Source organism: Megalopta genalis, unplaced genomic scaffold, assembly GCF_051020955.1.
Source record: "Megalopta genalis isolate 19385.01 unplaced genomic scaffold, iyMegGena1_principal scaffold0528, whole genome shotgun sequence".
NCBI classification, from domain to species: Eukaryota; Metazoa; Arthropoda; class Insecta; order Hymenoptera; family Halictidae; genus Megalopta; species Megalopta genalis.
The window spans coordinates 1-27,006 of NW_027476597.1; the positions used below are offsets into that span (position 1 = coordinate 1).

At 38.6% G+C, this 27,006-nt stretch overlaps 2 protein-coding genes across 2 annotated transcripts; both read right to left on the reverse strand.

The window, feature by feature from the left end:
* Positions 1-7,217: 7,217 nt before the first annotated feature.
* Positions 7,218-9,116, reverse strand: LOC143263385 (uncharacterized). The gene has a single exon (XM_076528397.1). The coding sequence runs from the start codon at positions 9,114-9,116 to the stop codon at positions 7,218-7,220; it is 1,899 nt and encodes a 632-aa protein (XP_076384512.1).
* Positions 9,117-9,199: 83 nt separating this feature from the next.
* On the reverse strand, positions 9,200-12,481 carry LOC143263384 (uncharacterized). Its single transcript, XM_076528396.1, has 2 exons — positions 11,533-12,481; positions 9,200-11,100 (listed from the first exon to the last, which is right to left on the reverse strand). The coding sequence occupies exons 1-2, from the start codon at positions 12,479-12,481 to the stop codon at positions 9,200-9,202; spliced, it is 2,850 nt and encodes a 949-aa protein (XP_076384511.1).
* Positions 12,482-27,006: the final 14,525 nt, after the last annotated feature.

Genomic DNA, 27,006 nt, shown 5'->3' on the forward strand with positions numbered 1-27,006 from the left:
TGCATGCGAAACAAACTAGTTAGCTTCAAATCCATGCGAAACAGGTTATTTAGCTTCAAATCAATTCGAAGTAGAAGACTTAGCTTCAAATCCGTGCGAAACGAAAGATTTAGCTTCAAATACTTGCGAATATAAGTTTTGTAGCTTCAAATGCATGCGAAACAAACGAGCTCGCTTCAAATCTATGCGAAACACATGTCTTAGCTTCAAATCAATGCGAAGTACAAGGCTTAGCTTCAAATCCATGCGAAGCAGATGGTTTAGCTTGAAATTCTTGTGAAATACATGATTTAGCTTCAACTCCACGCGAAACAAACGAGTTAGCGTCACATCTAAGCGAGATACATGATTTAGCTTCAAATCAATGCAAAGTAGATGGTTTAGCTTCACATCCATGAGACACAAATGAGATAGCTTCAGATACTTGCGATATAAAAGATATAGCTTCAAATGCAGGCGAAACAGACGAGTTAGCTACAAATCCATGTGAAACACATTATTTCGCTTCAAATCAATGCGAAGTAGAAGACAAAGCTTCAAATCCATGCGGAACAAACGGTTTAGCTTCAAATACTTGTGATACACATGAATGAGCTTGAACTGCATGCGAAACATACGAGTTAGCTTCAAATCCAAGCGATACACATGATTTAGCTTCAAAGCAATGCGAAATAGATGGCTTAGCTTCAAATCCATGCGAAGCAAATGGTTTAGCTACAAACATTTGTGGTATACACGATTTAGCTTCAACTGCATTCGGAAAAAACGAGTTAGCTTCAAATAAAAGCGAAATATGTGACTTAGCTTCTAATCAATGCGAATCAAATGACTTAGCTTCAGACACTTGTGATATACATGATTTAGCTTCAACTGCATGCGAAACAAACGTGATAGTTTCAGATCCATGCGAAACACATGGTTTAGATTCATATTCTTGCGAAACAAATGGCTTAGATTCCGATACTTGTGATAAACATGATTTAGCTTCAACTGCATGCGAAACAAACGTGACAGTTTCAGATCCATGCGAAACACATGATTTCGCTACAAATCAATGCGAAGTAGAAGGCTTAGCTTCAAATCCATGCGACACTAATAATTTAGCTTCGAATACTTGCGATATAAGTAATATAGCTTCAAATGCCGGCGAATCAAAATAGTTAGCTCCAAATACATGCTAAAAAAATTGTTTAGCTTAGGATACTTATGATATACATGATTTAGTTTCAACTGCATGCGAAACAAAAGCCTCAAAACCAAGCGAAACACGTGATTCAGCATCAAATCAATGCGAAGTAGATGGCGCAGCTACAAATCCATGCGAAACAAATGGTTTAGCTTCAAATACTTGTGATTTACATGATTTAGCTTCAAATGCATGCGAAACAAACGACTTAGCTTCAAATCCAAGCGAAACGCATGTTTTAGCTTCAAATCAATGCGAAGTAGAAGGCATTGCTTCAAATCAATGCGAAACAAATGATTGAGCTTCAAATACTTGCGATATAAGTGATATATATTCAAATGCAGACGAAACAAACGAGTCAGCATCAAATCCAAGTGAAAGACACGATTCAGCTTCAATTGGACGCGATGTAGATGGTTTAGCATCAAATCAATGCGATGTAGAATGTTTAGTATCAAATCCACGCGAAACAAGTGATTTAGATTCAGATACTTGCGATATCAGTCATATAGCTTCAAATGCGGGCGAAAGAAAGGAGATAGATTCAAATCCAAGCGAAACAGATGATTTAGCTTCAAAACAATGCGAAATAGTACGCTTAGCTACAAATCCATGCGAAACAAATGATTTAGCTGCAAATTCATCCGAAACACATGGTTTAGCTGCATATTCTTGCGAATCAAATGGCTTAGATCCAGACACTTGTGATATACATGATTTACCTTAACTGCATGCGAAACAAACGTGTTAGCTTCAAATCCATGCGAAACACATGGTTTCGCTTCAAATTCATGCAACGCACGTGATTTAGATTCAAATTTATGCGAAACAAATCATTTAGCTTCAAACACAGGCGAAACAAATGAGTTAGCTTCAAATCCATGCGAAACACATGTTTTAGCTCCAAATCCATGCGAAACACATGCTCTAGCTTCATATCAATGCGATGTAGAAGGCTTAGTTTCAAATCCAATCGAATCACATGATGTAGCTTCAAATCAATGCGAAGTAGAAGGCTTGGCTTGAAATCCATGCGAAACAAATGATTTTTCTCCAAATACTTGCGATACAAGTGATATAGCTTCAAATGCAGGCGAAACAAACTAGTTAGATTCAATTCCAAGCGAAACACATGATTAATCTTCAAATCATTGCTATGTAGATGGTTTAGCTTCAAATCCATGCGAAAAAAATGATTTAGCTTCAGATACTTGCGATAAAATTGATATAGCTTCAAATACAGACGAAACAAACGAGTTAGCTTCAAGTACAAGCGAAAGACATGATTTAGCTACAAATCGATGCAATGCAGAAGGTTTAGCTTCAAATCCATACGAAACAAATCATTTAGCTTCAAATACTTGCGATATATGTGAAATAGATACAAAGGCGGACGAAACGAACGAGTTAGCTTCAAATCCATGCGATACACTAGATTTAGCTTCAAATCAATGCGATGTAGAAGGATGAGCTTCAAATCCATGCGACACAAATCATTTAGCTTCAAATACGTGCGATATAAATGATATAGCTTCAAATGCAGGCGAAATAAACGAGTTAGCTTCACATCCATGTGAAACACATGATTTAGCTTCAAATTCTTGCGGAACACGTGGTATAGCTTCATATTCTTGCTAAACAAATGGGTTAGCTTCAGATACTTGTGATATAAGTGATATAGCTTCACATGCATGCGAAACAAACGAGTTAGCTTCAAATCCAAGCGAAACACATGATCTAGGATCAAATCAATACGAAGTAGAAGGCTTGGCTTCAAATCCATGCGAAACGTATGATTTATCTTCAAATACTTGCGAACATAAGGGATATTGCTTCAAATGCATGCGAAACAAACGAGTTAGCTTCAAATTCATGCGAAACACATGGTTTAGCTTCATATTCTTACGAAACAAATGGCTTAGCTTCAGATACTTGTGATATACATGATTTCGTTTCAACAGTATGTGAAGAAAACATGACAGTTTCAAATCCAAGCGAAACAGATGATTTAGCTTCTAATCAGTGCGAAGTATAGGCTGTTAGCTTCAAATCCATGCGACAAGAATGATTTATCTCCAAATACTTGCGAATATAAGGGATACTGCTCCAAATGCATGCGAAACAAACGAGTTAGCTTCAAAATCATGCGAAACACATGGTTTAGCTTCATATTCTTACGAAACAAATGGCTTAGCTGCAGATACTTGTGATAAACATGATTTAGCTTCAACTGCATAGGAAACAAACGAGCTAGCTTCAAAACCAAGGGAAACACATAATTTTGCTGCAAATCAATACGAAGTAGAAGGCTTAGCTTCAAATACTTGCGAATCAATTGGTTTAGGTTCAAATACTCACGATCTAAATGAAGTAGGTTCAACTGCATGCGAAACAAACGAGTTAGCTTCAAATCCAAGCGAAACACATGAGTTAGCTTCAAATCAATGCGAAGTAAAAGGCTTAGCTTCGAATCCGTGCGAAACAAATGATTCAGCTTCAAATAATTCGGTATAATTGATTTAGCTTCAAATGCAGACGTAACAAACGAGTTAGCTTCAAATCCATGCGAAACACAGGATTTAGCTTCAAATCAATGCGAAGTAGAAGGCTTAGCTTCAAATCCATGCGAAACAAATGATATTTTTCAAGTCCTTGCGATACAATTGATATAGATTCGTATGCAGGCGAAAAAAACGAGTTAGCTTCAAATCCAAGCGAAACACATGATTTAACTTCAAATCAATGCGGAGTAGAAGGCTTAACTTCAAATCAATGCGACACAACTGATTTAGCTTCGAATACTTGCGATATTATTGAAACAGCTTCAAATGCAGACAACACAATCGAGTTAGATTCAAATCCATCCGAAACGCATGACATAGCTTCAAATTCAAGCGAAACACATGATTTAGCTTCAAATCAATGTAAAGTAGAAGGCTTATCTTCAAATCCATGAGGGACGAAAGATTTAGGTTCAAATACTTGCGAGTATAAGTGATACAGCTTCAAATGCAGGCGAAACAAACGAGTTAGATTCACATCCATGCCAAACACATGATTTAGCTTCAAATTCTTGCGAAACACAAGGTTTAGCTTCAAATTCATGCGATACAAATGGTTTAGCTTCAAATACTTGCGACATAATTGAAACAGCTACAAATGCAGACAAAACAAACGAGTTAGATTCACATCCGGGCGAAACAAATGATTTAAATTCATATCAAAGCGAAGTAGAAGACTTAGCTTCAAATCCATGCAAAACGAATGATTTAGCTTCAAATACTTTCGGTATATATGAAATAGCTTCAAATGCAGGCGAAACAAACGAGTTAGCTTCAAATTCATGCAAAACACATGATTTAGCTTCCAATCAATGCAAAGTAGAAGGCTTAGCTTCAAATCCATGCGAAACAGATGGGTTAGCTTCAAATAGTTGCGATATAAATGATATAGCTGAAAATGCAGGCGAAACATACGAGTTAGCTTCAAATCCATGCGAAACAAATGATTTAGCGTCAAATACTTGCGTTATAAATGATATAGCTTCTAATCCATGCGAAACTCACGATTTAGCTTCAAATCAATGCGAACTAGATGTTTTAGATTCAAATCCATGCCAAACAAATAATTTAAATTCAGATACTTGGGATATATGTGATATAGCTTCAAATGCAGACGAAACAAAACGAGTTAGCTTCAAAATCCATGCGATACAAATGACTTAGCTTCAACTCAATGCGAAGTAGAAGGCTTAGCTTCAAATCCATGCGAAACAAATGATTTTTCTTCAAATCAATACGAAGTAGAAGGCTTAGCTTCAAATGCTTGCGAATCAAATGGTTTAGCTTCAAATACTCACGATCTAAATGAAGTAGGTTCAACTGCATGCGAAACAAACGAGTTAGCTTCAAATCCAAGCGAAACACATGACTTAGCTTCAAATCAATGCGAAGTAAAAGGCTTAGCTTCGAATCCGTGCGAAACAAATGATTCAGCTTCAAATAATTCGATATAATTGATTTAGCTTCAAATGCAGACGTAACAAACGAGTTAGCTTCAAATCCAAGCGAAACACATGATTTAACTTCAAATCAATGCGATGCAGATGGATTAGCTTCAAATCCATGCGAAACAAATGATTTTTTTCAATTTCTTGCGATACAAGTGATATAGATTCGTATGCAGGCGAAACAATCGAGTTAGCTTCAAATCCAAGCGAAACACATGATTTAGCTTCAATTTCATGCGAAGCAGAAGGCTTAGCTTCGAATCCATGCGAAACGAATGGTTTAGCTTCAAATACTTGCGAATTTAAGTGATATAGCTTCTTAATGCAGGCGAAACAATCGAGTTAGCTTCAAATCAATGCGAAGTAGAAGGCTTATCTTCAAATCCATTCGAAACAAATGGTTCAGCTTCAAAAACTTGCGATATAAATGAAGTAGATTCAAATACAGTCAACACAAACGAGCTAGCTTCAAATCCAAGCGAAACACAAGATTTGATTTAGTTTCAAATCAATTCCTAGTAGAAGGATTAGTTTCAAATCCATGCAAAACAAATGGTTCAGCTTCAAATACTTGCGATATAAATGAAGTAGCTTCAAATACAGTCAACACAAACGAGCTAGCTTCAAATCCAAGCGAAACACAAGATTTATCTTCATATCAACGCGAAGTAGAAGTCTTAGCTTCAAATCGATGCGACACAACTGATGTAGCTTCGAATACTTGAGATATTATTGAAACAGCTTCAAATGCAGACGACACAATCGAGTTAGCATCAAATCCATGCAAAACGAATGATATTGCTTCAAATTCAAGCGAAACACATGATTTAGCTTCAAATCAATGTGAAGTAGAAGGCTTATCTTCAAATCCATGAGGAACGAAAGATTTAGCTTCAAATACTTGCGAATATAAGTGATATAGCTTCAAAGGCAGGCGATACAAACGAGTTAGATTCACATCCATGCCAAACACATGATTTAGCTTCAAATTCTTGCGAAACACAAAGTTCAGCTTCAAATTCATGCAAAACAAATGGTTTAGCTTCAAATACTTGTGTTTTTCCGCGTATTTGATATTCGCGGTTCCCTACAACTTTTCAAGTTGCTAGGGATACTAAGCTGAGTTTTTTTCTTTAACTTGGAATATATTTGAACATTCAACTTCACATCGATACAGAGTATAATTTTTAGAGAGTAGACTATTCTGTGTTCGGGTTGGTGGAAGAATGAATGTTGTGTGTTGTGTCTTCTCGGAGGTAAGTTCGGTGTGGGTGTGTTCTAAATTTGGGACAGTCGGATTTGTGGATTATTCATTTTTTGCGAGGAGTGAGGGAAACGGTCGCCCTGACTGATTGGAGTACAAAATTCGAAAGGTGACCGCCCCAAACTAAGGGTCACCCGCAGGTAGTGCTCGTGCCCTCGGGTGACGCCCGCGAAGTAACCCGAGTGTCCCAAGGATAAGCCGTAGCAAACAATGATCCGGAAAATGCCTCTTCTCGGTGGAACATGCATATCGTAAAAAACGGCTAGAATTGACATTTGGTGACCAACTGTGGGTCATAAAAGAAATACTTGAATAGAAGACGGAAATGGCTTTCAACGAAATTGTTTACTACGGGTGTTCTGGCATTTCGATTGCTTCGTCCAAAATATGCTATTTCCTAGGGCCTTAGGTCCCTGGGTTATCCACATCTGGCAATTTTCCGCTTCCCAAGGACGGACGTAGATGGTCAATAATGTTTGACTCGAGGACACCATTTTTCCTCGCTTGATTTATAAAGGTTCCGTCATACAACGGAACATTCTCCCCCCGTTGAGAGGGTACTGATCAAGATCAAGTTGACAGGTGTGTGTGTGATGGTGAGTGGTTGTTTATGTTTGTATGTCTGAATTTACTTGGCTAATATTAAGATATATATGATTGGGAACTTAAAATGCTACATTACAATGTTGGCGACGCTTGGTATGGAATAGAAGTTTTGCCTTATGACCTATAAGATTAACAATAGTGAAACCTTTTTCCTATTCACAAATTTCATGTCCTACCATGGTTAAGTTGTTCTCTCGTGGTCGATCCTCCGAGTGACACAATAACGGTACAAGTTTTTTCACGCTCCGGTCGAACACGTTTGAGGCTATCCTGACAGTAGCTACGCGAACAATGCCGTCGGAGCCTGGGTGAGTTTTAATGATTCGTCCGAGAGGCCAGTGCATTGAGGGTACGTTGTCTTCTCTGAGCAGAACGATTGCACCTTCGATGATGGAATGTTGACCCCTGGTCCATTTATTGCGATTTGCCAATTGATTCAGATATTCACGATGCCAGCGCTTCCAGAAATGTTGTTTCAATTGTTGAACACGCTGCCATGCTGATAATCGATTTGCAGGGGTTCCTTGTAGATCGCGATCGCGCAAGCTCGTGAGTGCATCACCGATGAGAAAATGACCTGGAGTGAGTGCGAGGAGGTCGGAGGGATCTGAAGAAAGTGGAGTGAGGGGTCGAGAGTTGAGGATAGCTTCGACATCGATAATCAGTGTATTAAGCCCTTCAAATGTGAGTAACTCCGGGCCTACGACGCGTTTTAGATGATATTTAAAAGACTTTACCGCAGCTTCCCATAAGCCTCCAAAATGTGGAGCTTGTGGAGGAATAAAATGCCAATTGATGGCTCGTTCAATGAGGAAGGTATTGATTTTTTTGAGATGGTCGTCTGATCGTAAGAGTTCTCGGAGTTCTCGTAGTTCATTATTGGCTCCCTTGAAATTTGTACCGTTATCTGAATATAAGTTCACACAAAATCCCCTTCTTGCGATGAATCGACGTAATGCTCCAATGAATGCTTCGCTGGTTAGGTCACTGACTAGTTCAAGATGAATCGCTTTTATTGCGAGACAAACAAAGACTGCCACATAAACCTTGACTCGACCGCGGTTGCGGTGTTGTTTTTCTTTGATAAAAAAAGGTCCGCAGTAGTCGATTCCTACGTTTGTGAATGGACGCGATTCTGTCACTTGTGCTATTGGTAGATTACCCATAATATATTCCACGGATGGAGGACTTGCTCGCCCGCAACGTACACATCCATGAATGGTTCTCCATACCAGACTTCTACCGTCTATTGGCCAGTACGTTCGTCTTAGTGAATATAACGTGGTTTGTGCTCCCGCATGTAGAAGATTCTTGTGTTCATTCATTATGATGCAGGTGGTGATATGTGATTTTGGAAGGAGAATTGGATGTTTTTGCGAGTAGGTCAGAGTTGAGTTTTTGAGACGTCCTCCCACTCTCAGAAGTTCGTCTTGATCGAGAAATGGATTCAATTTGGCCAGTTTTCCGTGTAGATAGGGATCCGATTGACGACGAAGCGCCAGTATTTCTGTTTTGAAATATATTTCCTGGAGCATTCTGAGGATGGTAACCCTTGATTGGGATAGTTCAGAAACAGTCAGGCTTCCCTTAATGATTCGACCCGGCCTCCATCGCCGACAGAGTGCAATGACTCGCACTAATTTTGTCCATGATGAATACCGTTCGAGGATTTTCGCGTCTTTTGTGACAGGAATTGTTGCCATGCAAATTGCGATTTTTCGCTCCGGATCGTTAATGTGTAGAACTGTTTCCCAAGTAGGCCAGTGCGAGTGCTCTTGTTGGAGCCAAGATGGACCGTTCTGCCAAACGGATGATTGTAAAAAGTCTTTAATTGTTTGACCCCGCGACAACAAATCTGCAGGGTTGTCTGTAGAACTGACGTGGCGCCAATCTGTGATGGTTGTAGTTGATTGAATTTCAGACACTCTGTTAGCGACGAAGGTTTTTAAGGTGTGTGGTGAGGATCTCAACCAATGTAAAACTATCGTGGAATCTGTCCAATATACTGTGTGTTCGATCTGCAGGTCTAGTGCCTTCTTCACGGTGGTCATGAGCGATGCTAGCAACACCGACCCACATAATTCGAGTCGCGGAATGGATTTGCTCTTTAAAGGTGCGACTCTGGATTTTGCGACTAGAAGTTCCACGATTGTCTCCCCGTGATTGTTCTGAGATCGAATATACACGCAGGCCCCGTAGGCTCTTTCGCTAGCATCGCAGAACCCATGTAGTTCAATGTTGGATGCAGATTGAATGATGGTTTTTCGCCGGAATCTTGCCTGGTTGAGCAGAGGTAATTGAGAGTATATTGACTCCATTTATTGTGTATTGCCATGGGTAAGGATTCGTCCCAATCGATTCTTAAAGTCCAGAGCTCCTGAAGGATTAGTTTTGCCGTAATGATGACTGGTCCTAATAGGCCTAGAGGGTCATAAATTTTTGCAATTTCTGAACTAATAAAGCGTTTGGTGGCGCGGGGTTTGTGGAGAATGGGTCTAACAGTGTAGGTGATGGAGTCATCTGCCGAATTCCAGACTATCCCTAAAGTTTTGACGATTGATGATTCGCCTAAATGTAATTGTTGATTTATGTTTTCGTCGGATAGATCTTCGAGTAAACGTTTGTCGTTGGATGCCCATTGCCTGATGTGTAACCCTGCTGTGTTCAGTAATGATGTTAATTCCTTGCGCAATGAGATGGCTTCTTGGATCGTGGGGGTTCCAGTTATCAGATCGTCTACATAGAAATCTTGTTTTAAAACTTTGGACGCCTGGGGAAACCGGTGATGTTCATCGTCCGCTAATTGGGTTAAGCATCGTATGGCCAAATAGGGCGCTGCTGATAGTCCGAACGTGACGGTGTTCAGTTGGAACGTCTTAATGTTGTCGTTATGGTCTCGCCAGAGTACTTGTTGAAATTTCCTATCTTCTGGACGTATTAAAAATTGTCGGTACATCTTTTCGATGTCACCAGTGACAACGTATTGATGTGTGCGGAATCTCAGAAGAATATACAATAAATCATCTTGGATTTTGGGGCCAGTATGTAGTACGTCGTTGAGTGATAGACCCGTGCTTGAGGCAGCTGATCCGTCGAAAACGATGCGGAGCTTGGTGGTTTGGCTGGACATCTTGAGTACCCCGTGGTGTGCAAGGTAATAGCCTTCGTTGGGATCAGGGATCTCGGACATGTGGCCAAGATCCAGATATTCCTTAAAAATAGCTTTATACTGATTGTTTAACTCCGGATCTCGTTTTAACCTTCTTTCTAAGGATAGAAATCGTTTATAGGCTGCTGACTTCGATTCTCCGAGTTTTGGTTTGTCGTTGTTGAATGGAAGTGATACGACGTATCTTCCTTCCGCGTTTCGTGTGATCGTGTTTTTGAAATATTCCTCACATGCTGTTTCTGCTTCTGAGAAATGAGGTATTTGTGGACCGTCTTCAATTTCCCAAAAACGTGTGAGATCGAATTGGAGTGATGTGTGTGTGTGGCATGAAGCACTTCTTATTGGTTTGAATGTGGGTGCGCTCCCCCCGATTACCCAACCCAACATTGTTTTCTGGAGATATAGGTCTGGGTCATCGGGTTGTGAAAGATTGATCTGACCTACACTTAAAATGGATAATGCCGTGCCGGCCCCTAACAGCATGTCGATTGGTGCCGGGCGGTGGAACGTAGGATCTGCGAGTTCGATGTTTCTTGGGATGTTTAGGGTAGCGCGATCAATTGTATCGCCTGGAATTGCGGTTGCAATGTTGGGCACGACTAAAAAGGTGAGAGTTCGTTGATAGTTCTTGATTCTGGAACGGATGGTGGCCTTGACGATGTGTTTCGCTACAGTAGTGAGAGTATCGAGCGCGCCGACCGGAATAGAACAATGTTTTAGAGGTAAGGAGAGTTTCTTTGCAAGATCTTGTGTCATGAAATTTGTGGTCGAGCAGGTGTCGATTAAAGCCCGGCATGTCACTGGTTTATGTGTCTTACTGATAGCGTGGATGATTGCCGTAACCAAAAGGTCGTTTGATTGGGAGTCTACAATAAAAATGTTGTGAGTGTCCCTGTCCCTTGAGATCCCACGAGGAAATAGTCACCGATTGCACAAAGGTTGGTTTGGCTCAGTGATTTCTTCTTGTGGAGCTGTAGTTGATTTGGATGTGTGTGTGGTCGTAGTTGCGGAGGTGGAGGGTTTCTGATTCACCGTATCGTTTGGTTGATGTATAAGAGTGTGGTGACGTTGGTTGCAAATTCGGCATGTGAAAATCGAGCGGCATATGTTAGTGGTGTGGCCAGGTCGTAAACAATTGTGGCACAATGAATTTTTAGTAGCATTTTCTAATCGCGTAGTGGGGGAAGCTGAATTGAAGACTTCACAATCCCGAACCATGTGTGACCCGTTGCAGATTGGACATTGCGCAGGTTTGGCGGTGAAAAATGTCTGTGTCTTCGAGTAGTTTGCGTGGATACTTTTAGGAGATGTATTTACTGAGGGGTGACGAGTTCTGGAGATTAGATTGGTTCCGTTGACAACTATTGAACAGTTTGCTCGTTTTCGTAAGAATTTGATGAGGTGCGTGTATGATGGCATTTGCTTGTCTGGTAACGTGTGTTCCCATTGCAAAATTGTATCTGAATTGAGTTTTGATAGGATTGTTGATATAAGAAGTGTGTTCCAAGTTGCTACGGGTTCCCCGAGATTGTTTAATGCGCGTAGATGTTGATTCAAGGTGTCTAGTAAATCGTCGATTGCTTCGGGTGTGTCTTTTGCGAGCTTCGGAATCTCTCGAATCGCATCACTATGTCGTAAAAGGGTTTTGCGTGGACAGTCGAATTTTTCTTTCAGTATTTCAATGGCGGCAGGATAGTTCACATCGGTCGTTATTAACGATTTGATGCATGCGGCGGCCTTCCCGGTGAGGGTTGATCTTAGGTATTGCAATTTTTGCACTAAGGTGAGGTTTTCGTTGCGGTCGATCGTCGATGAAAACAGGTCGTAGAAGGATGACCAATTTTCAATGGTTCCGTCGAATGTCGGTAATCGCATCTCCGGTAATTTTACGGCTATGGGGGCTGATACGATAGATGCTGTTGACTCAGTAAGGTTGTTGCGCGTGTTGTTCCGTGACTCGTCTTGTTGAAGAATTCGTTTTGCACGAGCTACAACTGCGTAATAATCGCATTGGATCTCTGATCGTCGCGTTTCTTCCGATGAATCTAGCGTTTCTATTTCGAATTGTATATCATCGAACCGATTCCATGATTTAACAAGTCCATTGAGATGTTCTGTTATTAATAGTTTATCGCAGTGATCTGGATCTTGTGAATTGTCCAGAACTCTGGTAAGTGTTGTGATTTGACCGATAATGTTACCACGTTTGCGGCGTAACGTGCTGATTTGGATGTCTGCGGAAGCCATTGTAGGAAAACGGGACGCGATATGGGAATCGATGATGCTATGAATGAGCCTACCTTTGTGATGCGAAGAATTGAATGATTGGGTTTTGCTGATGTTCCTGTTTCCTTGTGGCTCTGAAGGCGGATGTGTACTAGGATTTCAGAGTTGCTAGCGTGGATCGGCCTGATACTGGTGGTGTTGTGATCCTATGAATGATCATCTGTTGGTTGTGTTGTCGATGTCTGTTGAATTCACAAACACTAAATCCGGCTCGAAGGACCAATGTTTTTCCGCGTATTTGATATTCGCGGTTCCCTACGACTTTTCAAGTTGCTAGGGATACTAAGCTGAGTTTTTTTTCTTTAACTTGGAATATATTTGAACATTCAAATTCACATCGATACAGAGTATAATTTTTAGAGAGTAGACTATTCCGTGTTCGGGTTGGTGGAAGAATGAATGTTGTGTGTTGTGTCTTCTCGGAGGTAAGTTCGGTGTGGGTGTGTTCTAAATTTGGGACAGTCGGATTTGTGGATTATTCATTTTTTGCGAGGAGTGAGGGAAACGGTCGCCCTGACTGATTGGAGTACAAAATTCGAAAGGTGACCGCCCCAAACTAAGGGTCACCCGCAGGTAGTGCTCGTGCCCTCGGGTGACGCCCGCGAAGTAACCCGAGTGTCCCAAGGATAAGCCGTAGCAAACAATGATCCGGAAAATGCCTCTTCTCGGTGGAACATGCATATCGTAAAAAACGGCTAGAATTGACATTTGGTGACCAACTGTGGGTCATAAAAGAAATACTTGAATAGAAGACGGAAATGGCTTTCAACGAAATTGTTTACTACGGGTGTTCTGGCATTTCGATTGCTTCGTCCAAAATATGCTATTTCCTAGGGCCTTCGGTCCCTGGGTTATCCACATCTGGCAATTTTCCGCTTCCCAGGGACGGACGTAGATGGTCAATAATGTTTGACTCGAGGACACCATTTTTCCTCGCTTGATTTATAAAGGTTCCGTCATACAACGGAACAACTTGCGATATAATTGAAACAGCTTCAAATGCGGACAAAACAAACGAGTTAGCTTCACATCAGGGCGAAAAAAAATGATTTAGCTTCATATCAAAGCGAAACACATGATTTGGTTTCAAATCAACGCGATGTAGAAGGTTTAGCTTCAAATACTCTCGATATTAGTGATATAGCTTCAATTGCAGACAGAACAAACGAGTTATCTTCAAATCCATGCGAAACACATGATTTAGCTTCAAATTCATGCGAAACAAACGAGTTAGCTTCAAATCCATGCGATACACATGATCTACCTTCAAATCAATGCGAAGTAGAAGGCTTAGTTTCAAATACATGTGAAACAATTGATTTATCTTCAGATAACTGCGACATAAGTGATATTGCTTCAAATGCAGGCGTAACAAACGAGTTAGCTTCAAAGCCATGCAAAACGAATGATTTAGCTTCAAATACTTGCGGTATAAATGAAACAGCTTCATATGCAGGCGGAACAAACGAGTTAGCTTCAAATCCATGCAAAACACAGGATTAAGCTTCAAATCCATGGGAAACAAATCATTTAGCTTCAAATCAATGTGATGTAGAAGGCATAGCTTCGAATCCATGAGAAACAAGTGATTTAGCTTCAGATACTTGCGATATAATTGATATAGCTTCAACTGCAGGCGAAACAAACGAGTTAGCTTCCAATCCATGCAAAACACATTTTTTAGCTTCAAATCAATGCGAAGTGGAAGGCTCAGCTTCAAATCCATGCGATACTAATGATTTAGCTTCAAATACTTGTGATATACATGATTTATCTTCAAATGCAGGCGAAGCACAAGAGTTAGCTTCAAATCCATGCGAAACACATGATTTAGCTTCAAATAAATGCGACGTAGAATGCTTAGCTTCAAATCCACGCTAATCAAATGGTTTAGCTTCAAATACCTCTGATAAACATGATTTAGCTTCAACTGCATGAGAAACCATCGTGTAAGCTTCAAAATCAAGCGAAACACATGATTCAGCTTCAAATCAATGCGAAGTAGAAGCCTCAGCTTCAAATCCATGCGAAACAATTGTTTTAGCTTCAAATACCTCTGATATACATGATTTAGCTTCAACTGCATGCGAAACAATCGAGTTAGCATCAAATCCATGCGAAACACATGATTAAGATTCAAATCAATGCGATGTAGATGGTTTGCTAAAAATCCATGCGATACACAAGATTTAGCTTCAAATTAATGCGATGTAGTAGATTCAGCGTCAAATCCATGCGATATAAGTGATATAGCTTCAAAAGCAGGAGGAACAAACGAGGTAGCTTCAATTCCATGCGAAACAAATGATGTAGCTTCAAATCAATGCGAAGTAGAAGGCGTAGCTTCAAATCCATGCGAAACAAATGGTTTAGCTACAAATACTTGTGATATACGTTATTTAGACTTAACTGCATGCGCATAGAACGAGTTAGCTTCAAATCCATGCGAAACACACGATTTAGCTTCAAATCAATGCGAAGTAGAAGGCTTAGCTTCAAATCCATGCGATACACAAGATTTAGCTTCAAATCAATGCGATGTAGTAGGTTCAGCTTCAAATCCATGCGACACAATTGATTTAGCGTCAGATACTTGCGATATAAATGATATAGCTTCAAATGCAGGGGAAACAAATGAGTTAGCTTCAAATAAATGCGAAGTAGAAGGCTTAGCTTTAAATTCATGCGAAACAAATGGTTTAGCTACAAATACTTGTGATATACATTATTTAGCTACAACTCCATGCGAAACAAACGAGTTAGCATCAAATCCATGCGAAACACATGATTAAGATTCAAATCAATGCGATGTAGATGGTTTGCTAAAAATCCATGCGATACACAAGATTTAGCTTCAAATTAATGCGATGTAGTAGATTCAGCGTCAAATCCATGCGATATAAGTGATATAGCTTCAAAAGCAGGAGGAACAATCGAGGTAGCTTCAATTCCATGCGAAACAAATGATGTAGCTTCAAATCAATGCGAAGTAGAAGGCGTAGCTTCAAATCCATGCGAAACAAATGGTTTAGCAACAAATACTTGTGATATACGTTATTTAGACTTAACTGCATGCGCATAGAACGAGTTAGCTTCAAATCCATGCGAAACACACGATTTAGCTTCAAATCAATGCGAAGTAGAAGGCTTAGCTTCAAATCCATGCGATACACAAGATTTAGCTTCAAATCAATGCGATGTAGAAGGTTCGGCTTCAAATCCATGCGACACATATGATTTAGCTTCAAATACTTGCGATATAAGTGATATAGCTTCAAAAGCTGGAGGAACAAACGAGGTAGCTTTAATTCCATGCGAAACAAATGATTTAGCTTCAAATCAATGCGAAGTAGAAGGCGTAGCTTCAAATCCATGCGAAACACATGATTTAGCTTCAAATCAATTCGATGTAGAAGGTTTAGTTTCAAATCCATGCGATGCACATGATTTAGCTTCAAATCAATGCGATGTAGTAGGTTCAGCTTCAAATCCATGCGAAACAAATGATTTAGCTTCAAATCAATGCGAAGTAGAAGGCTTAGCTTCAAATCCATGCGAAACAAATAATGTAGCATCAGATACTTGCGATAAAATTGATATAGCTTCAAATGTAGGGGAAACAAACGAGTTAGCTTCAAATGTATGCAAAACACATGATTAAGCTTCAAATCAATGCTATGTAGAAGGTTTAGCTTCAAATCCAAGCTAAACAAATGGTTTAGCTTCAGATACTTGCGATATAAGTGATATAGCCTCAAATGCAGACAAAACAAACGAGTTAGCTTGAAATCTAAGCGAGAGAAATGATTTTGCTTAAAATCGATGCGATGTAGATGGCTTAGCTTCAAATGCAAGCGAAACACATGATTTAGCTTCAAATCAATGCGATGTAGAAGGTTTAGCTTCAAATCCATGCAAAACACGTGATTTAGCGTCCAATTAATACGGAGTAGAAGGCTTAGCTGCAAATCCATGCGAATCAAATGGTTTAGCTTCAAATACTTGTGATATACGTTGTTTAGATTTAACTGCATGCGCAACGGACGAGTTAGCTTCAAATCCATGCCAAACACATGATTTAGATTCAAATCCATGGGATGTAGAAGGTTTAGCTTCAAATCCATGCGAAACACATTATTTATCTGCAAATCAGTGCGAAGTAGAAGGCTCGGGTTCAAATCAATGCGTTCAAATGGTTCATCTTCAAATACTTGTGAGAGACATGAGGTAGTTTCAACTTCATGCGAAACACATGATTTAGCTTCAAATCAATGCGATGTAGAAGGTTTAGCTTCACATCCACGCAAAACACGTGATTTAACGTCCAATTAATGCGAAGTAGAAGGCTTAGCTTCAAATCCATGCGAAACACATGATTTAGCATCTAATCAATGCGAAGTAGAAGGCTTAGCTTCAAATCCATGCGAAACACATGATCTAGCTTCAAATCTGCGCGAAGTAGAAGGCTTAGCTTCAAATCCATGCGAATCAAATGGATCAGTTTCAAATCCATGCAAAACACGTGATTTAGTTTCCAATCAATGCAAAGTAGAAAGCTTAGCTTCAAATCCATGCGAAACACATGATGTAGCTTCAAATCAATGCGATGTAGAAGGTTTAGCTTCAAATCAATGCGATGTAGAAGGTTTAGCTCCAAATCAATGCGATGTAGTAGGTTTAGCTTTAAATCCATGCGAAACAAATGATTTAGCATCAGATACTTGCGATATAATTGAAATAGATTCAAATGAAGGGGAAACCAACGAGTTAGTTTCAAATCGATGTAAAACACACGTTTAAGCTTCAAATCAATGCGATGTAGAAGGTTTAGCTTCAAATCCATGCCAAACACATGATTTAGATTCAAATCCATGGGATGTAGAAGGTTTAGTTTCAAATCCATGCGAAACACATTATTTAGATGCAAATCAGTGCGATGTAGTAGGTTCAGCTTCAAATCCATGCGGCACATATGATTTAGCTTCAAATACTTGCGATATAAGTGATATAGTTTCAAATGGTGGCGAAACGATCGAGTTAGCTTCAAATCCATGCGAAACACATGATTTAGCTGCAAATCAATGCGATGTAGAAGGTTTAGCTTCAAATCAATAAGAGGTAGAAGGTTTAGCTTCAAACCAATAGAATTTAGAAGGTTTAGCTTCAAATCAATGCGATGTAGAAGGTTTAGCTTCAAATCCATACGAAAAACATGATTTAGCTTCAAATCAATTCGAAGGACAAGGCTTAGATTCAAATCCATGCGAAACAAATGATTTAGCTTCAAATGAATGCGAAGTAGAAGGCTTAGCTTCAAATCCACGCAAAACACGTGATTTAACGTCCAATTAATGCAAAGTAGAAGGCTTAGCTTCAAATCCATGCGAAACACATGATTTAGCATCTAATCAATGCGAAGTAGAAGGCTTAGCTTCAAATCCATGCGAAACACATGATCTAGCTTCAAATCTGCGCGAAGTAGAAGGCTTAGCTTCAAATCCATGCGAATCAAATGGATCAGTTTCAAATCCATGCAAAACACGTGATTTAGTTTCCAATCAATGCAAAGTAGAAAGCTTAGCTTCAAATCCATGCGAAACACATGATGTAGCTTCAAATCAATGCGATGTAGAAGGTTTAGCTTCAAATCAATGCGATGTAGAAGGTTTAGCTCCAAATCAATGCGATGTAGTAGGTTTAGCTTTAAATCCATGCGAAACAAATGATTTAGCATCAGATACTTGCGATATAATTGAAATAGATTCAAATGAAGGGGAAACCAACGAGTTAGTTTCAAATCGATGTAAAACACACGTTTAAGCTTCAAATCAATGCGATGTAGAAGGTTTAGCTTCAAATCCATGCCAAACACATGATTTAGATTCAAATCCATGGGATGTAGAAGGTTTAGTTTCAAATCCATGCGAAACACATTATTTAGCTGCAAATCAGTGCGATGTAGTAGGTTCAGCTTCAAATCCATGCGGCACATATGATTTAGCTTCAAATACTTGCGATATAAGTGATATAGTTTCAAATGGTGGCGAAACGATCGAGTTAGCTTCAAATCCATGCGAAACACATGATTTAGCTGCAAATCAATGCGATGTAGAAGGTTTATCTTCAAATCCATGCGAAACAAATGGTTTAGCTTCAAATGAATGCGAAGTAGGAGGCTTAGCTTCAATTCCATGCAAAACAAATGGTTTAGCTACAAACACTTGTGATATACATTATTTAGCTACAACTGCATGAGAAACGAACGAGTCAGCTTCAAATCCATGCGAAACACACGATTTAGCTTCAAATCAATGCGATGTAGAAGGTTTAGCTTCAAATCCATGCAAAACACGTGATTTAGCGTCCAATTAATGCGAAGTAGAAGGCTTAGCTGCAAATCCATGCGAATCAAATGGTTTAGCTTCAAATCAATGCGAACTAGAAGGCGTAGCATCAAATCCATGTGAAACAAATGGTTTAGCTTCAAATACTTCTGATAAACACGATTTAGAGTCAATTGCATGCGAATGCAACAAGTTAGCTTCAAATCCCAGGCAAACACATGATTTAACTTCAAATCAATGCGAAGTAGAAGGCTTAGCTGCAAATCTGTGCGAAACAAATGGTTTGGATTCAGATACTTGTAATAAACATGATTTAGCTTCAACTGCATGCGATTCAAACAAGATAGCTACAAACCCAAGAGAAACACATGATATTAACTTCAAATCAATGCGAAGTAGAAGGCATAGCTTCAAATCCATGCGAAACAAATGATTTTCCTTCAAATATCTGCGGTTTAAATGAAATAGCTTCAAATGCAGGCGAAAAAAACGAGTTAGCATTAAATCCATGCGAAACACATGATTTAGCATCAAATCAATATGAAGTAGAAGGCTTAGCTTCAAATCCATGCGAAACAAATGATTTACCTTCAAATACCTGCGGTTTAAATGAAATAGCTTCAAATGCAGGCGAAACAAACGAGTTAGCTTCAAATCCATGCGAAGCACATGAGTTAGCTTCAAATCAATGCGAACTAGAAGGCGTAGCTTCAAATCTATGTGAAACAAATGGTTTAGCTTCAAATACTTCTGATAAACACGATTTAGAGTCAATTGCATGCGAATGGAACGAGTTAGCTTCAAATCCCAGGCAAACACATGATTTAACTTCAAATCAATGCGAAGTAGAAGGCTTAGCTGCAAATCTGTGCGAAACAAATGGTTTGGATTCAGATACTTGTAATAAACATGATTTAGCTTCAACTGCATGCGATTCAAACGAGATAGCTTCAAACCCAAGAGAAACACATGATATTAAATTCAAATCAATGCGAAGTAGAAGGCTTAGCTTCAAATCCATGCGAAACAAATGATTTACCTTCAAATATCTGCGGTTTAAATGAAATAGCTTCAAATGCAGGCGAAAAAAAACGAGTTAGCATTAAATCCATGCGAAACACATGATTTAGCATCAAATCAATATGAAGTAGAATGCTTAGCTTCAAATACATGCGAAACAAATGATTTACCTTCAAATACCTGCGGTTTAAATGAAATAGCTTCAAATGCAGGAGAAACAAACGAGTTAGCTTCAAATCCATGCGAAACACATGATTTAGCATCAAATCAATATGAAGTAGAAGGCTTAGCTTCAAATCAATGCGAAACAAATGATTTGGCTTCAAATACTTGTGATAAACATGATTAAGCTTCAACTGCATGCGAATCGAACGAGTTAGCTTCAAATCCAAGGGAAACACATGATTTAACTTCACATCAATAGGAAGTAGTAGGTTTAGCTTCAAATCAATGCGAAACAAATGATTTAGCTTCAAATACTTGTGATAAACATGATTAAGCTTCAACTGCATGCGAATCAAACGAGTTATATTGAAATCCGAGGGAAACACATGATTTAACTTCAAAACCCTGCGGTTTAAATGAAATAGATTCAAATGCAGACGAAAAAAACGAGTTAGCATCAAACCCATGCGAAACACATGATTTAGCATCAAATCAATATGAAGTAGAAGGCTTAACTCAAATCCATGCGAAACATGTGGTCTAGCTTCAAATACTTGTGATGAACACGATTTAGAGTCAACTGCATGCGAATCAAACGAGTTAGCTTCAAATCCCAGGGAAACACATGATTTAACTTCAAATCAATGCGAAGTAGGAGGCTTAGCTTCAAATACATGCGATACAAGTGGTTTAGCGTCAAATACTTGTGATTAACGCGATTTAGAGTCAACTGCATGCGAATCAAACGAGTTAGCTTCAAATCCCAGGAAAACACATGATTTAACTTCAAATCAATGCGAAACAAATGATTTACCTTCAAATACCTGCGGTTTAAATGAAATAGCTTCAAATGCAGGAGAAACAAACGAGTTAGCTTCAAATCCATGCGATACAGATGATTTAGCTTCAAATCAATACGAAGTAGTAGGCTTAGCTTCAAATCAATGCGAAACAAATGATTTAGCACAGGAACTTGCGACATGAGTGATATAGCTTCAAATGCAGGGGAAACAAACGTGTTAGCTCCAAATCTATGCGAAACAAATGATTTAGTTTCAAATAAATGCGCAGTAGAAAGCTTAGCTTCAAATCCATGCCATACACAAGATTTAGCTTCAAATCAATGCGATGTAGTAGGTTCAGCTTCAAATCCATGCGACACATATGATTTAGCTTCAAATACTTGCGATATAACTGATATAGCTTCAAATGCAGGCGGTACAAACGAGTTAGCTTGAAATCCATGCGAAACACATGATTTAGCCCGCAAATCAATGCTATGTAGAAGGTTTAGCTTCAAATCCAAGCTATACAAATGATTTAGCTTCATATACTTGCGATATAAGTGATATAGCCTCAAATGCAGACGAAACAAACGAGTTAGCTTGAAATCTAAGCGAAAGAAATGATTTAGCTTAAAATCGATGCGATGTAGAAGGTTTAGCTTCAAATCAATTAGAGGTAGAAGGTTTAGCTTCAAATCAATAGAATGTAAAAGGTTTAGCTTCAAATCAATGCGATGTAGAAGGTTTAGCTTCAAATCCAAACGAAGCGCATGATTTAGCTTCAAACCAATGCGATGTAGAAGGTTTAGCATCAAATCCTTGCGAAACAAATGATTTAGCTTCAAACACTTGGGATTTAAGTGATATAGCTTCAAATGCAGACGAATCAAACGAGTTAGCATCGAAATCCATGCGATAGACGTGATTTAGCATCGAAACAATGCGAAGTAGAAGGCTAAGCTTCAAATTAATGCAAAAAAAATGGTTTAGCTTCAGATACTTGCGATATAAGTGATATAGCTTCAAATGCAGGAGGAACGAACGAGATAGCTTCAAGTTCATGCAAAACACACGATTAAGTTTCAAATCAATGATATGTAGAAGGTTTAGCTTAAGAAACAATGCGACACAAATGATTTAGCTTCAGATACTTGCGATATGAGTGATATAGCTTCAAATGCAGACGAAGCAAACGAGTTAGCTTCAAATCCATGCGAAACACATGATTTAGCCTGCAAATCAATGCTATGTAGAAGGTTTAGCTTCAAATCCAAGCTATACAAATGATATAGCTTCATATACTTGCGATATAAGTGATATAGCCTCAAATGCAGACGAAACAAACGAGTTAGCTTGAAATCTAAGCGAAAGAAATGATTTAGCTTAAAATCGATGCGATGTAGATGGCTTAGCTTCAAATGCAAGCGAATCACATGATTTAGCTTCAAATCAATGCGATGTAGAAGGTTTAGCTTCAACTCAATTAGAGGTAGAAGGTTTAGCTTCAAATCAATAGAATGTAGAAGGTTTAGCTTCAAATCAATGCGATGTAGAAGGTTTAGCTTCAAATCCAAACGAAGCGCATGATTTAGCTTCAAACCAATGCGATGTAGAAGGTTTAGCATCAAATCCTTGCGAAACAAATGATTTAGCTTCAAACACTTGGGATTTAAGTGATATAGCTTCAAATGCAGACGAATCAAACGAGTTAGCATCGAAATCCATGCGATAGACGTGATTTAGCATCGAAACAATGCGAAGTAGAAGGCTAAGCTTCAAATTAAGGCAAAAAAAATGGTTTAGCTTCAGATACTTGCGATATAAGTGATATAGCTTCAAATGCAGGAGGAACGAACGAGATAGCTTCAAGTTCATGCAAAACACACGATTAAGTTTCAAATCAATGATATGTAGAAGGTTTAGCTTAAGAAACAATGTGACACAAATGATTTAGCTTCAGATACTTGCGATATGAGTGATATAGCTTCAAATGCAGACGAAGCAAACGAGTTAGCTTCAAATCCACGCGACACACATGATATAGCTGCAAATCAATGCGATGTAGAAGGTTTAGCTTCGAATCCACGCGAAACAAATGACATGGCTTCAAACACTTGGGATATAAGTGGTATAGCTTCAAATGCAGACGAATAAAAGCTTCAAAATCCATGCCATACACATGATATAGCTTCACATCAATGCGAAGTAGAAGGATTAGCTTCAAATCTGTGCGGAACAAACGATTGAACTTCAAACACTTCGGATATAGGTGATATAGCTTCAGCTGCATGCGAAACAAACGAGTTAGCTTCAAATCCATGCGAAACACATGTTTATGCTTCAAATCAATGCGAAGTAGAATGCTTACCTTCAATTCCATCCAAATCAAAAGGTTTAGATTCAAATACTTGTGATATACATGATTTCGTTTCAACTCTATGTGAAACAAACGTGTTAGCTTCAAATCCAAGCAAAACACATGATTTAGATTCAAATCAATGCGATCTAGAAGGCTTAGCTTCAAATCCATGCAAACACGTGATTTAGCTTCCAATCAATGCGAAGTAGAAGGCTTAGCTTCAAATCCATGCGAAACACATGCTTTAGCTGCAAATCAGTGCGAAGTAGAAGGCTTACGTTCAAATCCATGCGATTCAAATGGTTCATCTTCAAATACGTGCGAAAGACATGATTTAGCTTCAACTGCATGCTATACAAACGAGTTACCTTCAAATCCACGCGAAACACATGATTTAGATTCAAATCAATGCGATGTAGAAGGCTTACCTTCAAATCCATGCAAACACGTGATTTAACTTCAAATCAATGCGAAGTAAAAGGCTTAGATTCAAAGCCAAGCGAATCAAATGGTTTAGCTTCAAATACTTGTGATATTCATGATTTAGTATCAACTGGATTCGAAACAAACGAGACAGCTTCAAATCCATGCGAAACACATGATTTAGCTTATAATCACTGCGAAGTAGATGGCTTAGCTTTAAATCCATGCGAAAAACATGATTTGTGTTCAAATCAATGCGATGTAGTAGAATTATCTTCAAATCCATTCGAAACAATTGATTTAAATCAAATACTTGCGATTTAAGTGTTTTAGATTCAAATGCAGGCGAATCAAATGAGTTAACTTCAAATCCATGCAAAAGAAATGATTAAGCTAACAATCCCTGCGATATAAATGAAGTTGGTTCAAAAGCAGTCAAAACAAACGATTAGTTTCAAATCCATGCGAAACACATGAATGTAATGCGAAGTAGAAGGCTTAGAAGGCTTCAAATCCATACGACACAACTGATTCAGCATCAAATACTTGCGATATAAATGATATAGCTTCAAATGCAGGCGACACAAACGAGTTAGCTTCAAATCCATGCCAAACACATGATTTAGCTTCAAATCCAAGCGAAACACATGATTTAGCTTCAAATCAATGCGATGTAGAAGGTTTAGCTGCAAATCAATGCGATACACAGGATTGAGCTTCAAACCAATGTGAAGTAGAAGGCTTAGCTTCAAATCCATGCGGAACAAATGATTTTTCTTCAAATACTTGCAATATAAGTGTTATAGCTTCAAATGGAAGCGAAACAAAAGAGTTAGCTTCAAATCCAAGCGAAACACATGATTTGGCTTCAAATCAAAGCGAAAAACATGATTTGGCTTCAAATCAAAGCGAAATAGAAGGCTTAGCTTCAAATCCATGCGACTCAAATGGTTTAGCTTCAAACCAGTGCGAAGTAGAAGGCTTAGATTCAAATCCATTCGAAACACATTATTTAGCTTCAAATCAACGCGAAACACATGGTATAGCTCCGTATTCTTGCGAAACAAATGCGTTAGATTTAGATACTTGTGAAAAACATGATTTAGAATCAACTGCATGCGAAACAAACGTGTAGAGCTTCAAATCCATGCGGAACACATGATTATGCTTTAAATCAATGCAAACTAGAAGGCTTAACTTCAAATCCATGCGAAACACATGATTTAGCTTCAAATCAATGCGAAGTAGAAGGTTTAGCTTCAAATCCGTGCGAAGCAAATGATTTTGGAATGAAATACTTGCGATATAAGTGATATAGCTTCAATGCAGGCGCAACAAAAGAGTTAGCTTCACATCCATGAGAAACACACGATTTAGCATCAAACCAATGCGAAGTAGAAGGTTTAGCTTAAAATCCGTGCGAAGCAAATGATTTTGGAATGAAATACTTGCGATATAAGTGATATAGCTTCAATGCAGGCGAAACAAACGAGTTAGCTTCAAATCCATGAGAAATACATGATTTAACTTCAAATCAATGCGAAGTAGAGGGATTAGCTTCAAATCCATGCCCAACAAATGGCTTAGCTTCAAATACTTGTGATATACATGACTAAGATTCAACTGCACTCGATACAAACGAGTTAGCTTCAAATCCAAGCGAAACAAATGATTTACCTTCAAATACTTGCGTTTTAAATGAAATAGCTTCAAATGCAGGCGAAACAAACGAGTTAGCTTCAAATCCATGCGATACACATGATTTAGCTTCAAATCAATACGAAGTAGTAGGCTTAGCTTCAAATCAATGCGAAACAAATGGTTTGGATTCAGATACTTGTGCTGAACACGATATAGAGTCAACTGCATGCGAATCAAACGAGTTAGCTTCAAATCCCAGGAAAAAACATGACTTAACTTCAAATCAATGCGAAGTAGGAGGCTTAGCTTCAAATCCATGCGAAACAAATGATTTACCTTCAAATACCTGCGGTTTAAATGAAATAGCTTCAAATGCAGGCGAAACAAACGAGTTAGCTTCAAATCCATGCGAAACACATGATCTAGCTTCAAATCAATATGAAGTAGAAGGCTTAGCTTCAAATCAATGCGAAACAAATGATTTGGCTTCAAATACTTGTGATAAACATGATTAAGCTTCAACTGCATGCGAATCGAACGAGTTAGCTTCAAATCCAAGGGAAACACATGATTTAACTTCAAATCAATAGGAAGTAGTAGGTTTAGCTTCAAATCAATGCGAAACAAATGATTTAGCTTCAAATACTTGTGATAAACATGATTAAGCTTCAACTGCATGCGAACCAAACGAGTTATATTGAAATCCGAGGGAAACACATGATTTACCTTCAAATACCTGCGTTTTAAATGAAATAGATTCAAATGCATGCGAAAAAAGCGAGTTAGCATCAAATCCATGCGAAACACACGATTTAGCTTCAAATCAATGCGAAGTAGAAGGCTTTACTTCAAATCCATGCGAAACAAGTGGTTTAGCTTCAAATACTTGTGATATAACGCGATTTAGATTCAACTGCATGCGAATCAAACGAGTTAGCTTCAAATCCCAGGAAAACACATGACTTAACTTCAAATCAATGCGAAGTAGGAGGCTTAGCTTCAAATCCATGCGAAACAAATGATTTACCTTCAAATATCTGCGGTTTAAATGAAATAGCTTCAAATGCAGGCGAAAAAAACGAGTTAGCATTAAATCCATGCGAAACACATGATTTAGCATCAAATCAATATGAAGTAGAAGGCTTAACTTCAAATCCATGCGAAACAAATGATTTACCTTCAAATACCTGCGGTTTAAATGAAATAGCTTCAAATGCAGGAGAAACAAACGAGTTAGCTTCAAATCCATGCGAAACACATGATTTAGCATCAAATCAATATGAAGTAGAAGGCTTAGCTTCAAATCAATGCGAAACAAATGATTTGGCTTCAAATACTTGTGATAAACATGATTAAGCTTCAACTGCATGCGAATCGAACGAGTTAGCTTCAAATCCAAGGGAAACACATGATTTAACTTCACATCAATAGGAAGTAGTAGGTTTAGCTTCAAATCAATGCGAAACAAATGATTTAGCTTCAAATACTTGTGATAAACATGATTAAGCTTCAACTGTATGCGAATCAAACGAGTTATATTGAAATCCGAGGGAAACACATGATTTAACTTCAAAACCCTGCGGTTTAAATGAAATAGATTCAAATGCAGACGAAAAAAACGAGTTAGCATCAAACCCATGCGAAACACATGATTTAGCATCAAATCAATATGAAGTAGAAGGCTTAACTCAAATCCATGCGAAACATGTGGTCTGGCTTCAAATACTTGTGATGAACACGATTTAGAGT

Coding starts and splice junctions, on each gene's coding strand:
- LOC143263384 (XM_076528396.1), bottom strand. CDS start 12,481: ATGGCTTCCGCAGACATCCAAATCAGCACGTTACGCCGCAAACGTGGT. Junction 11,101..11,532: donor AGTAAATACATCTCCTAAAA/GTATCCACGCAA, acceptor TTTTTATTGTAG/ACTCCCAATCAAACGACCTT.
- LOC143263385 (XM_076528397.1), bottom strand. CDS start 9,116: ATGACCACCGTGAAGAAGGCACTAGACCTGCAGATCGAACACACAGTA.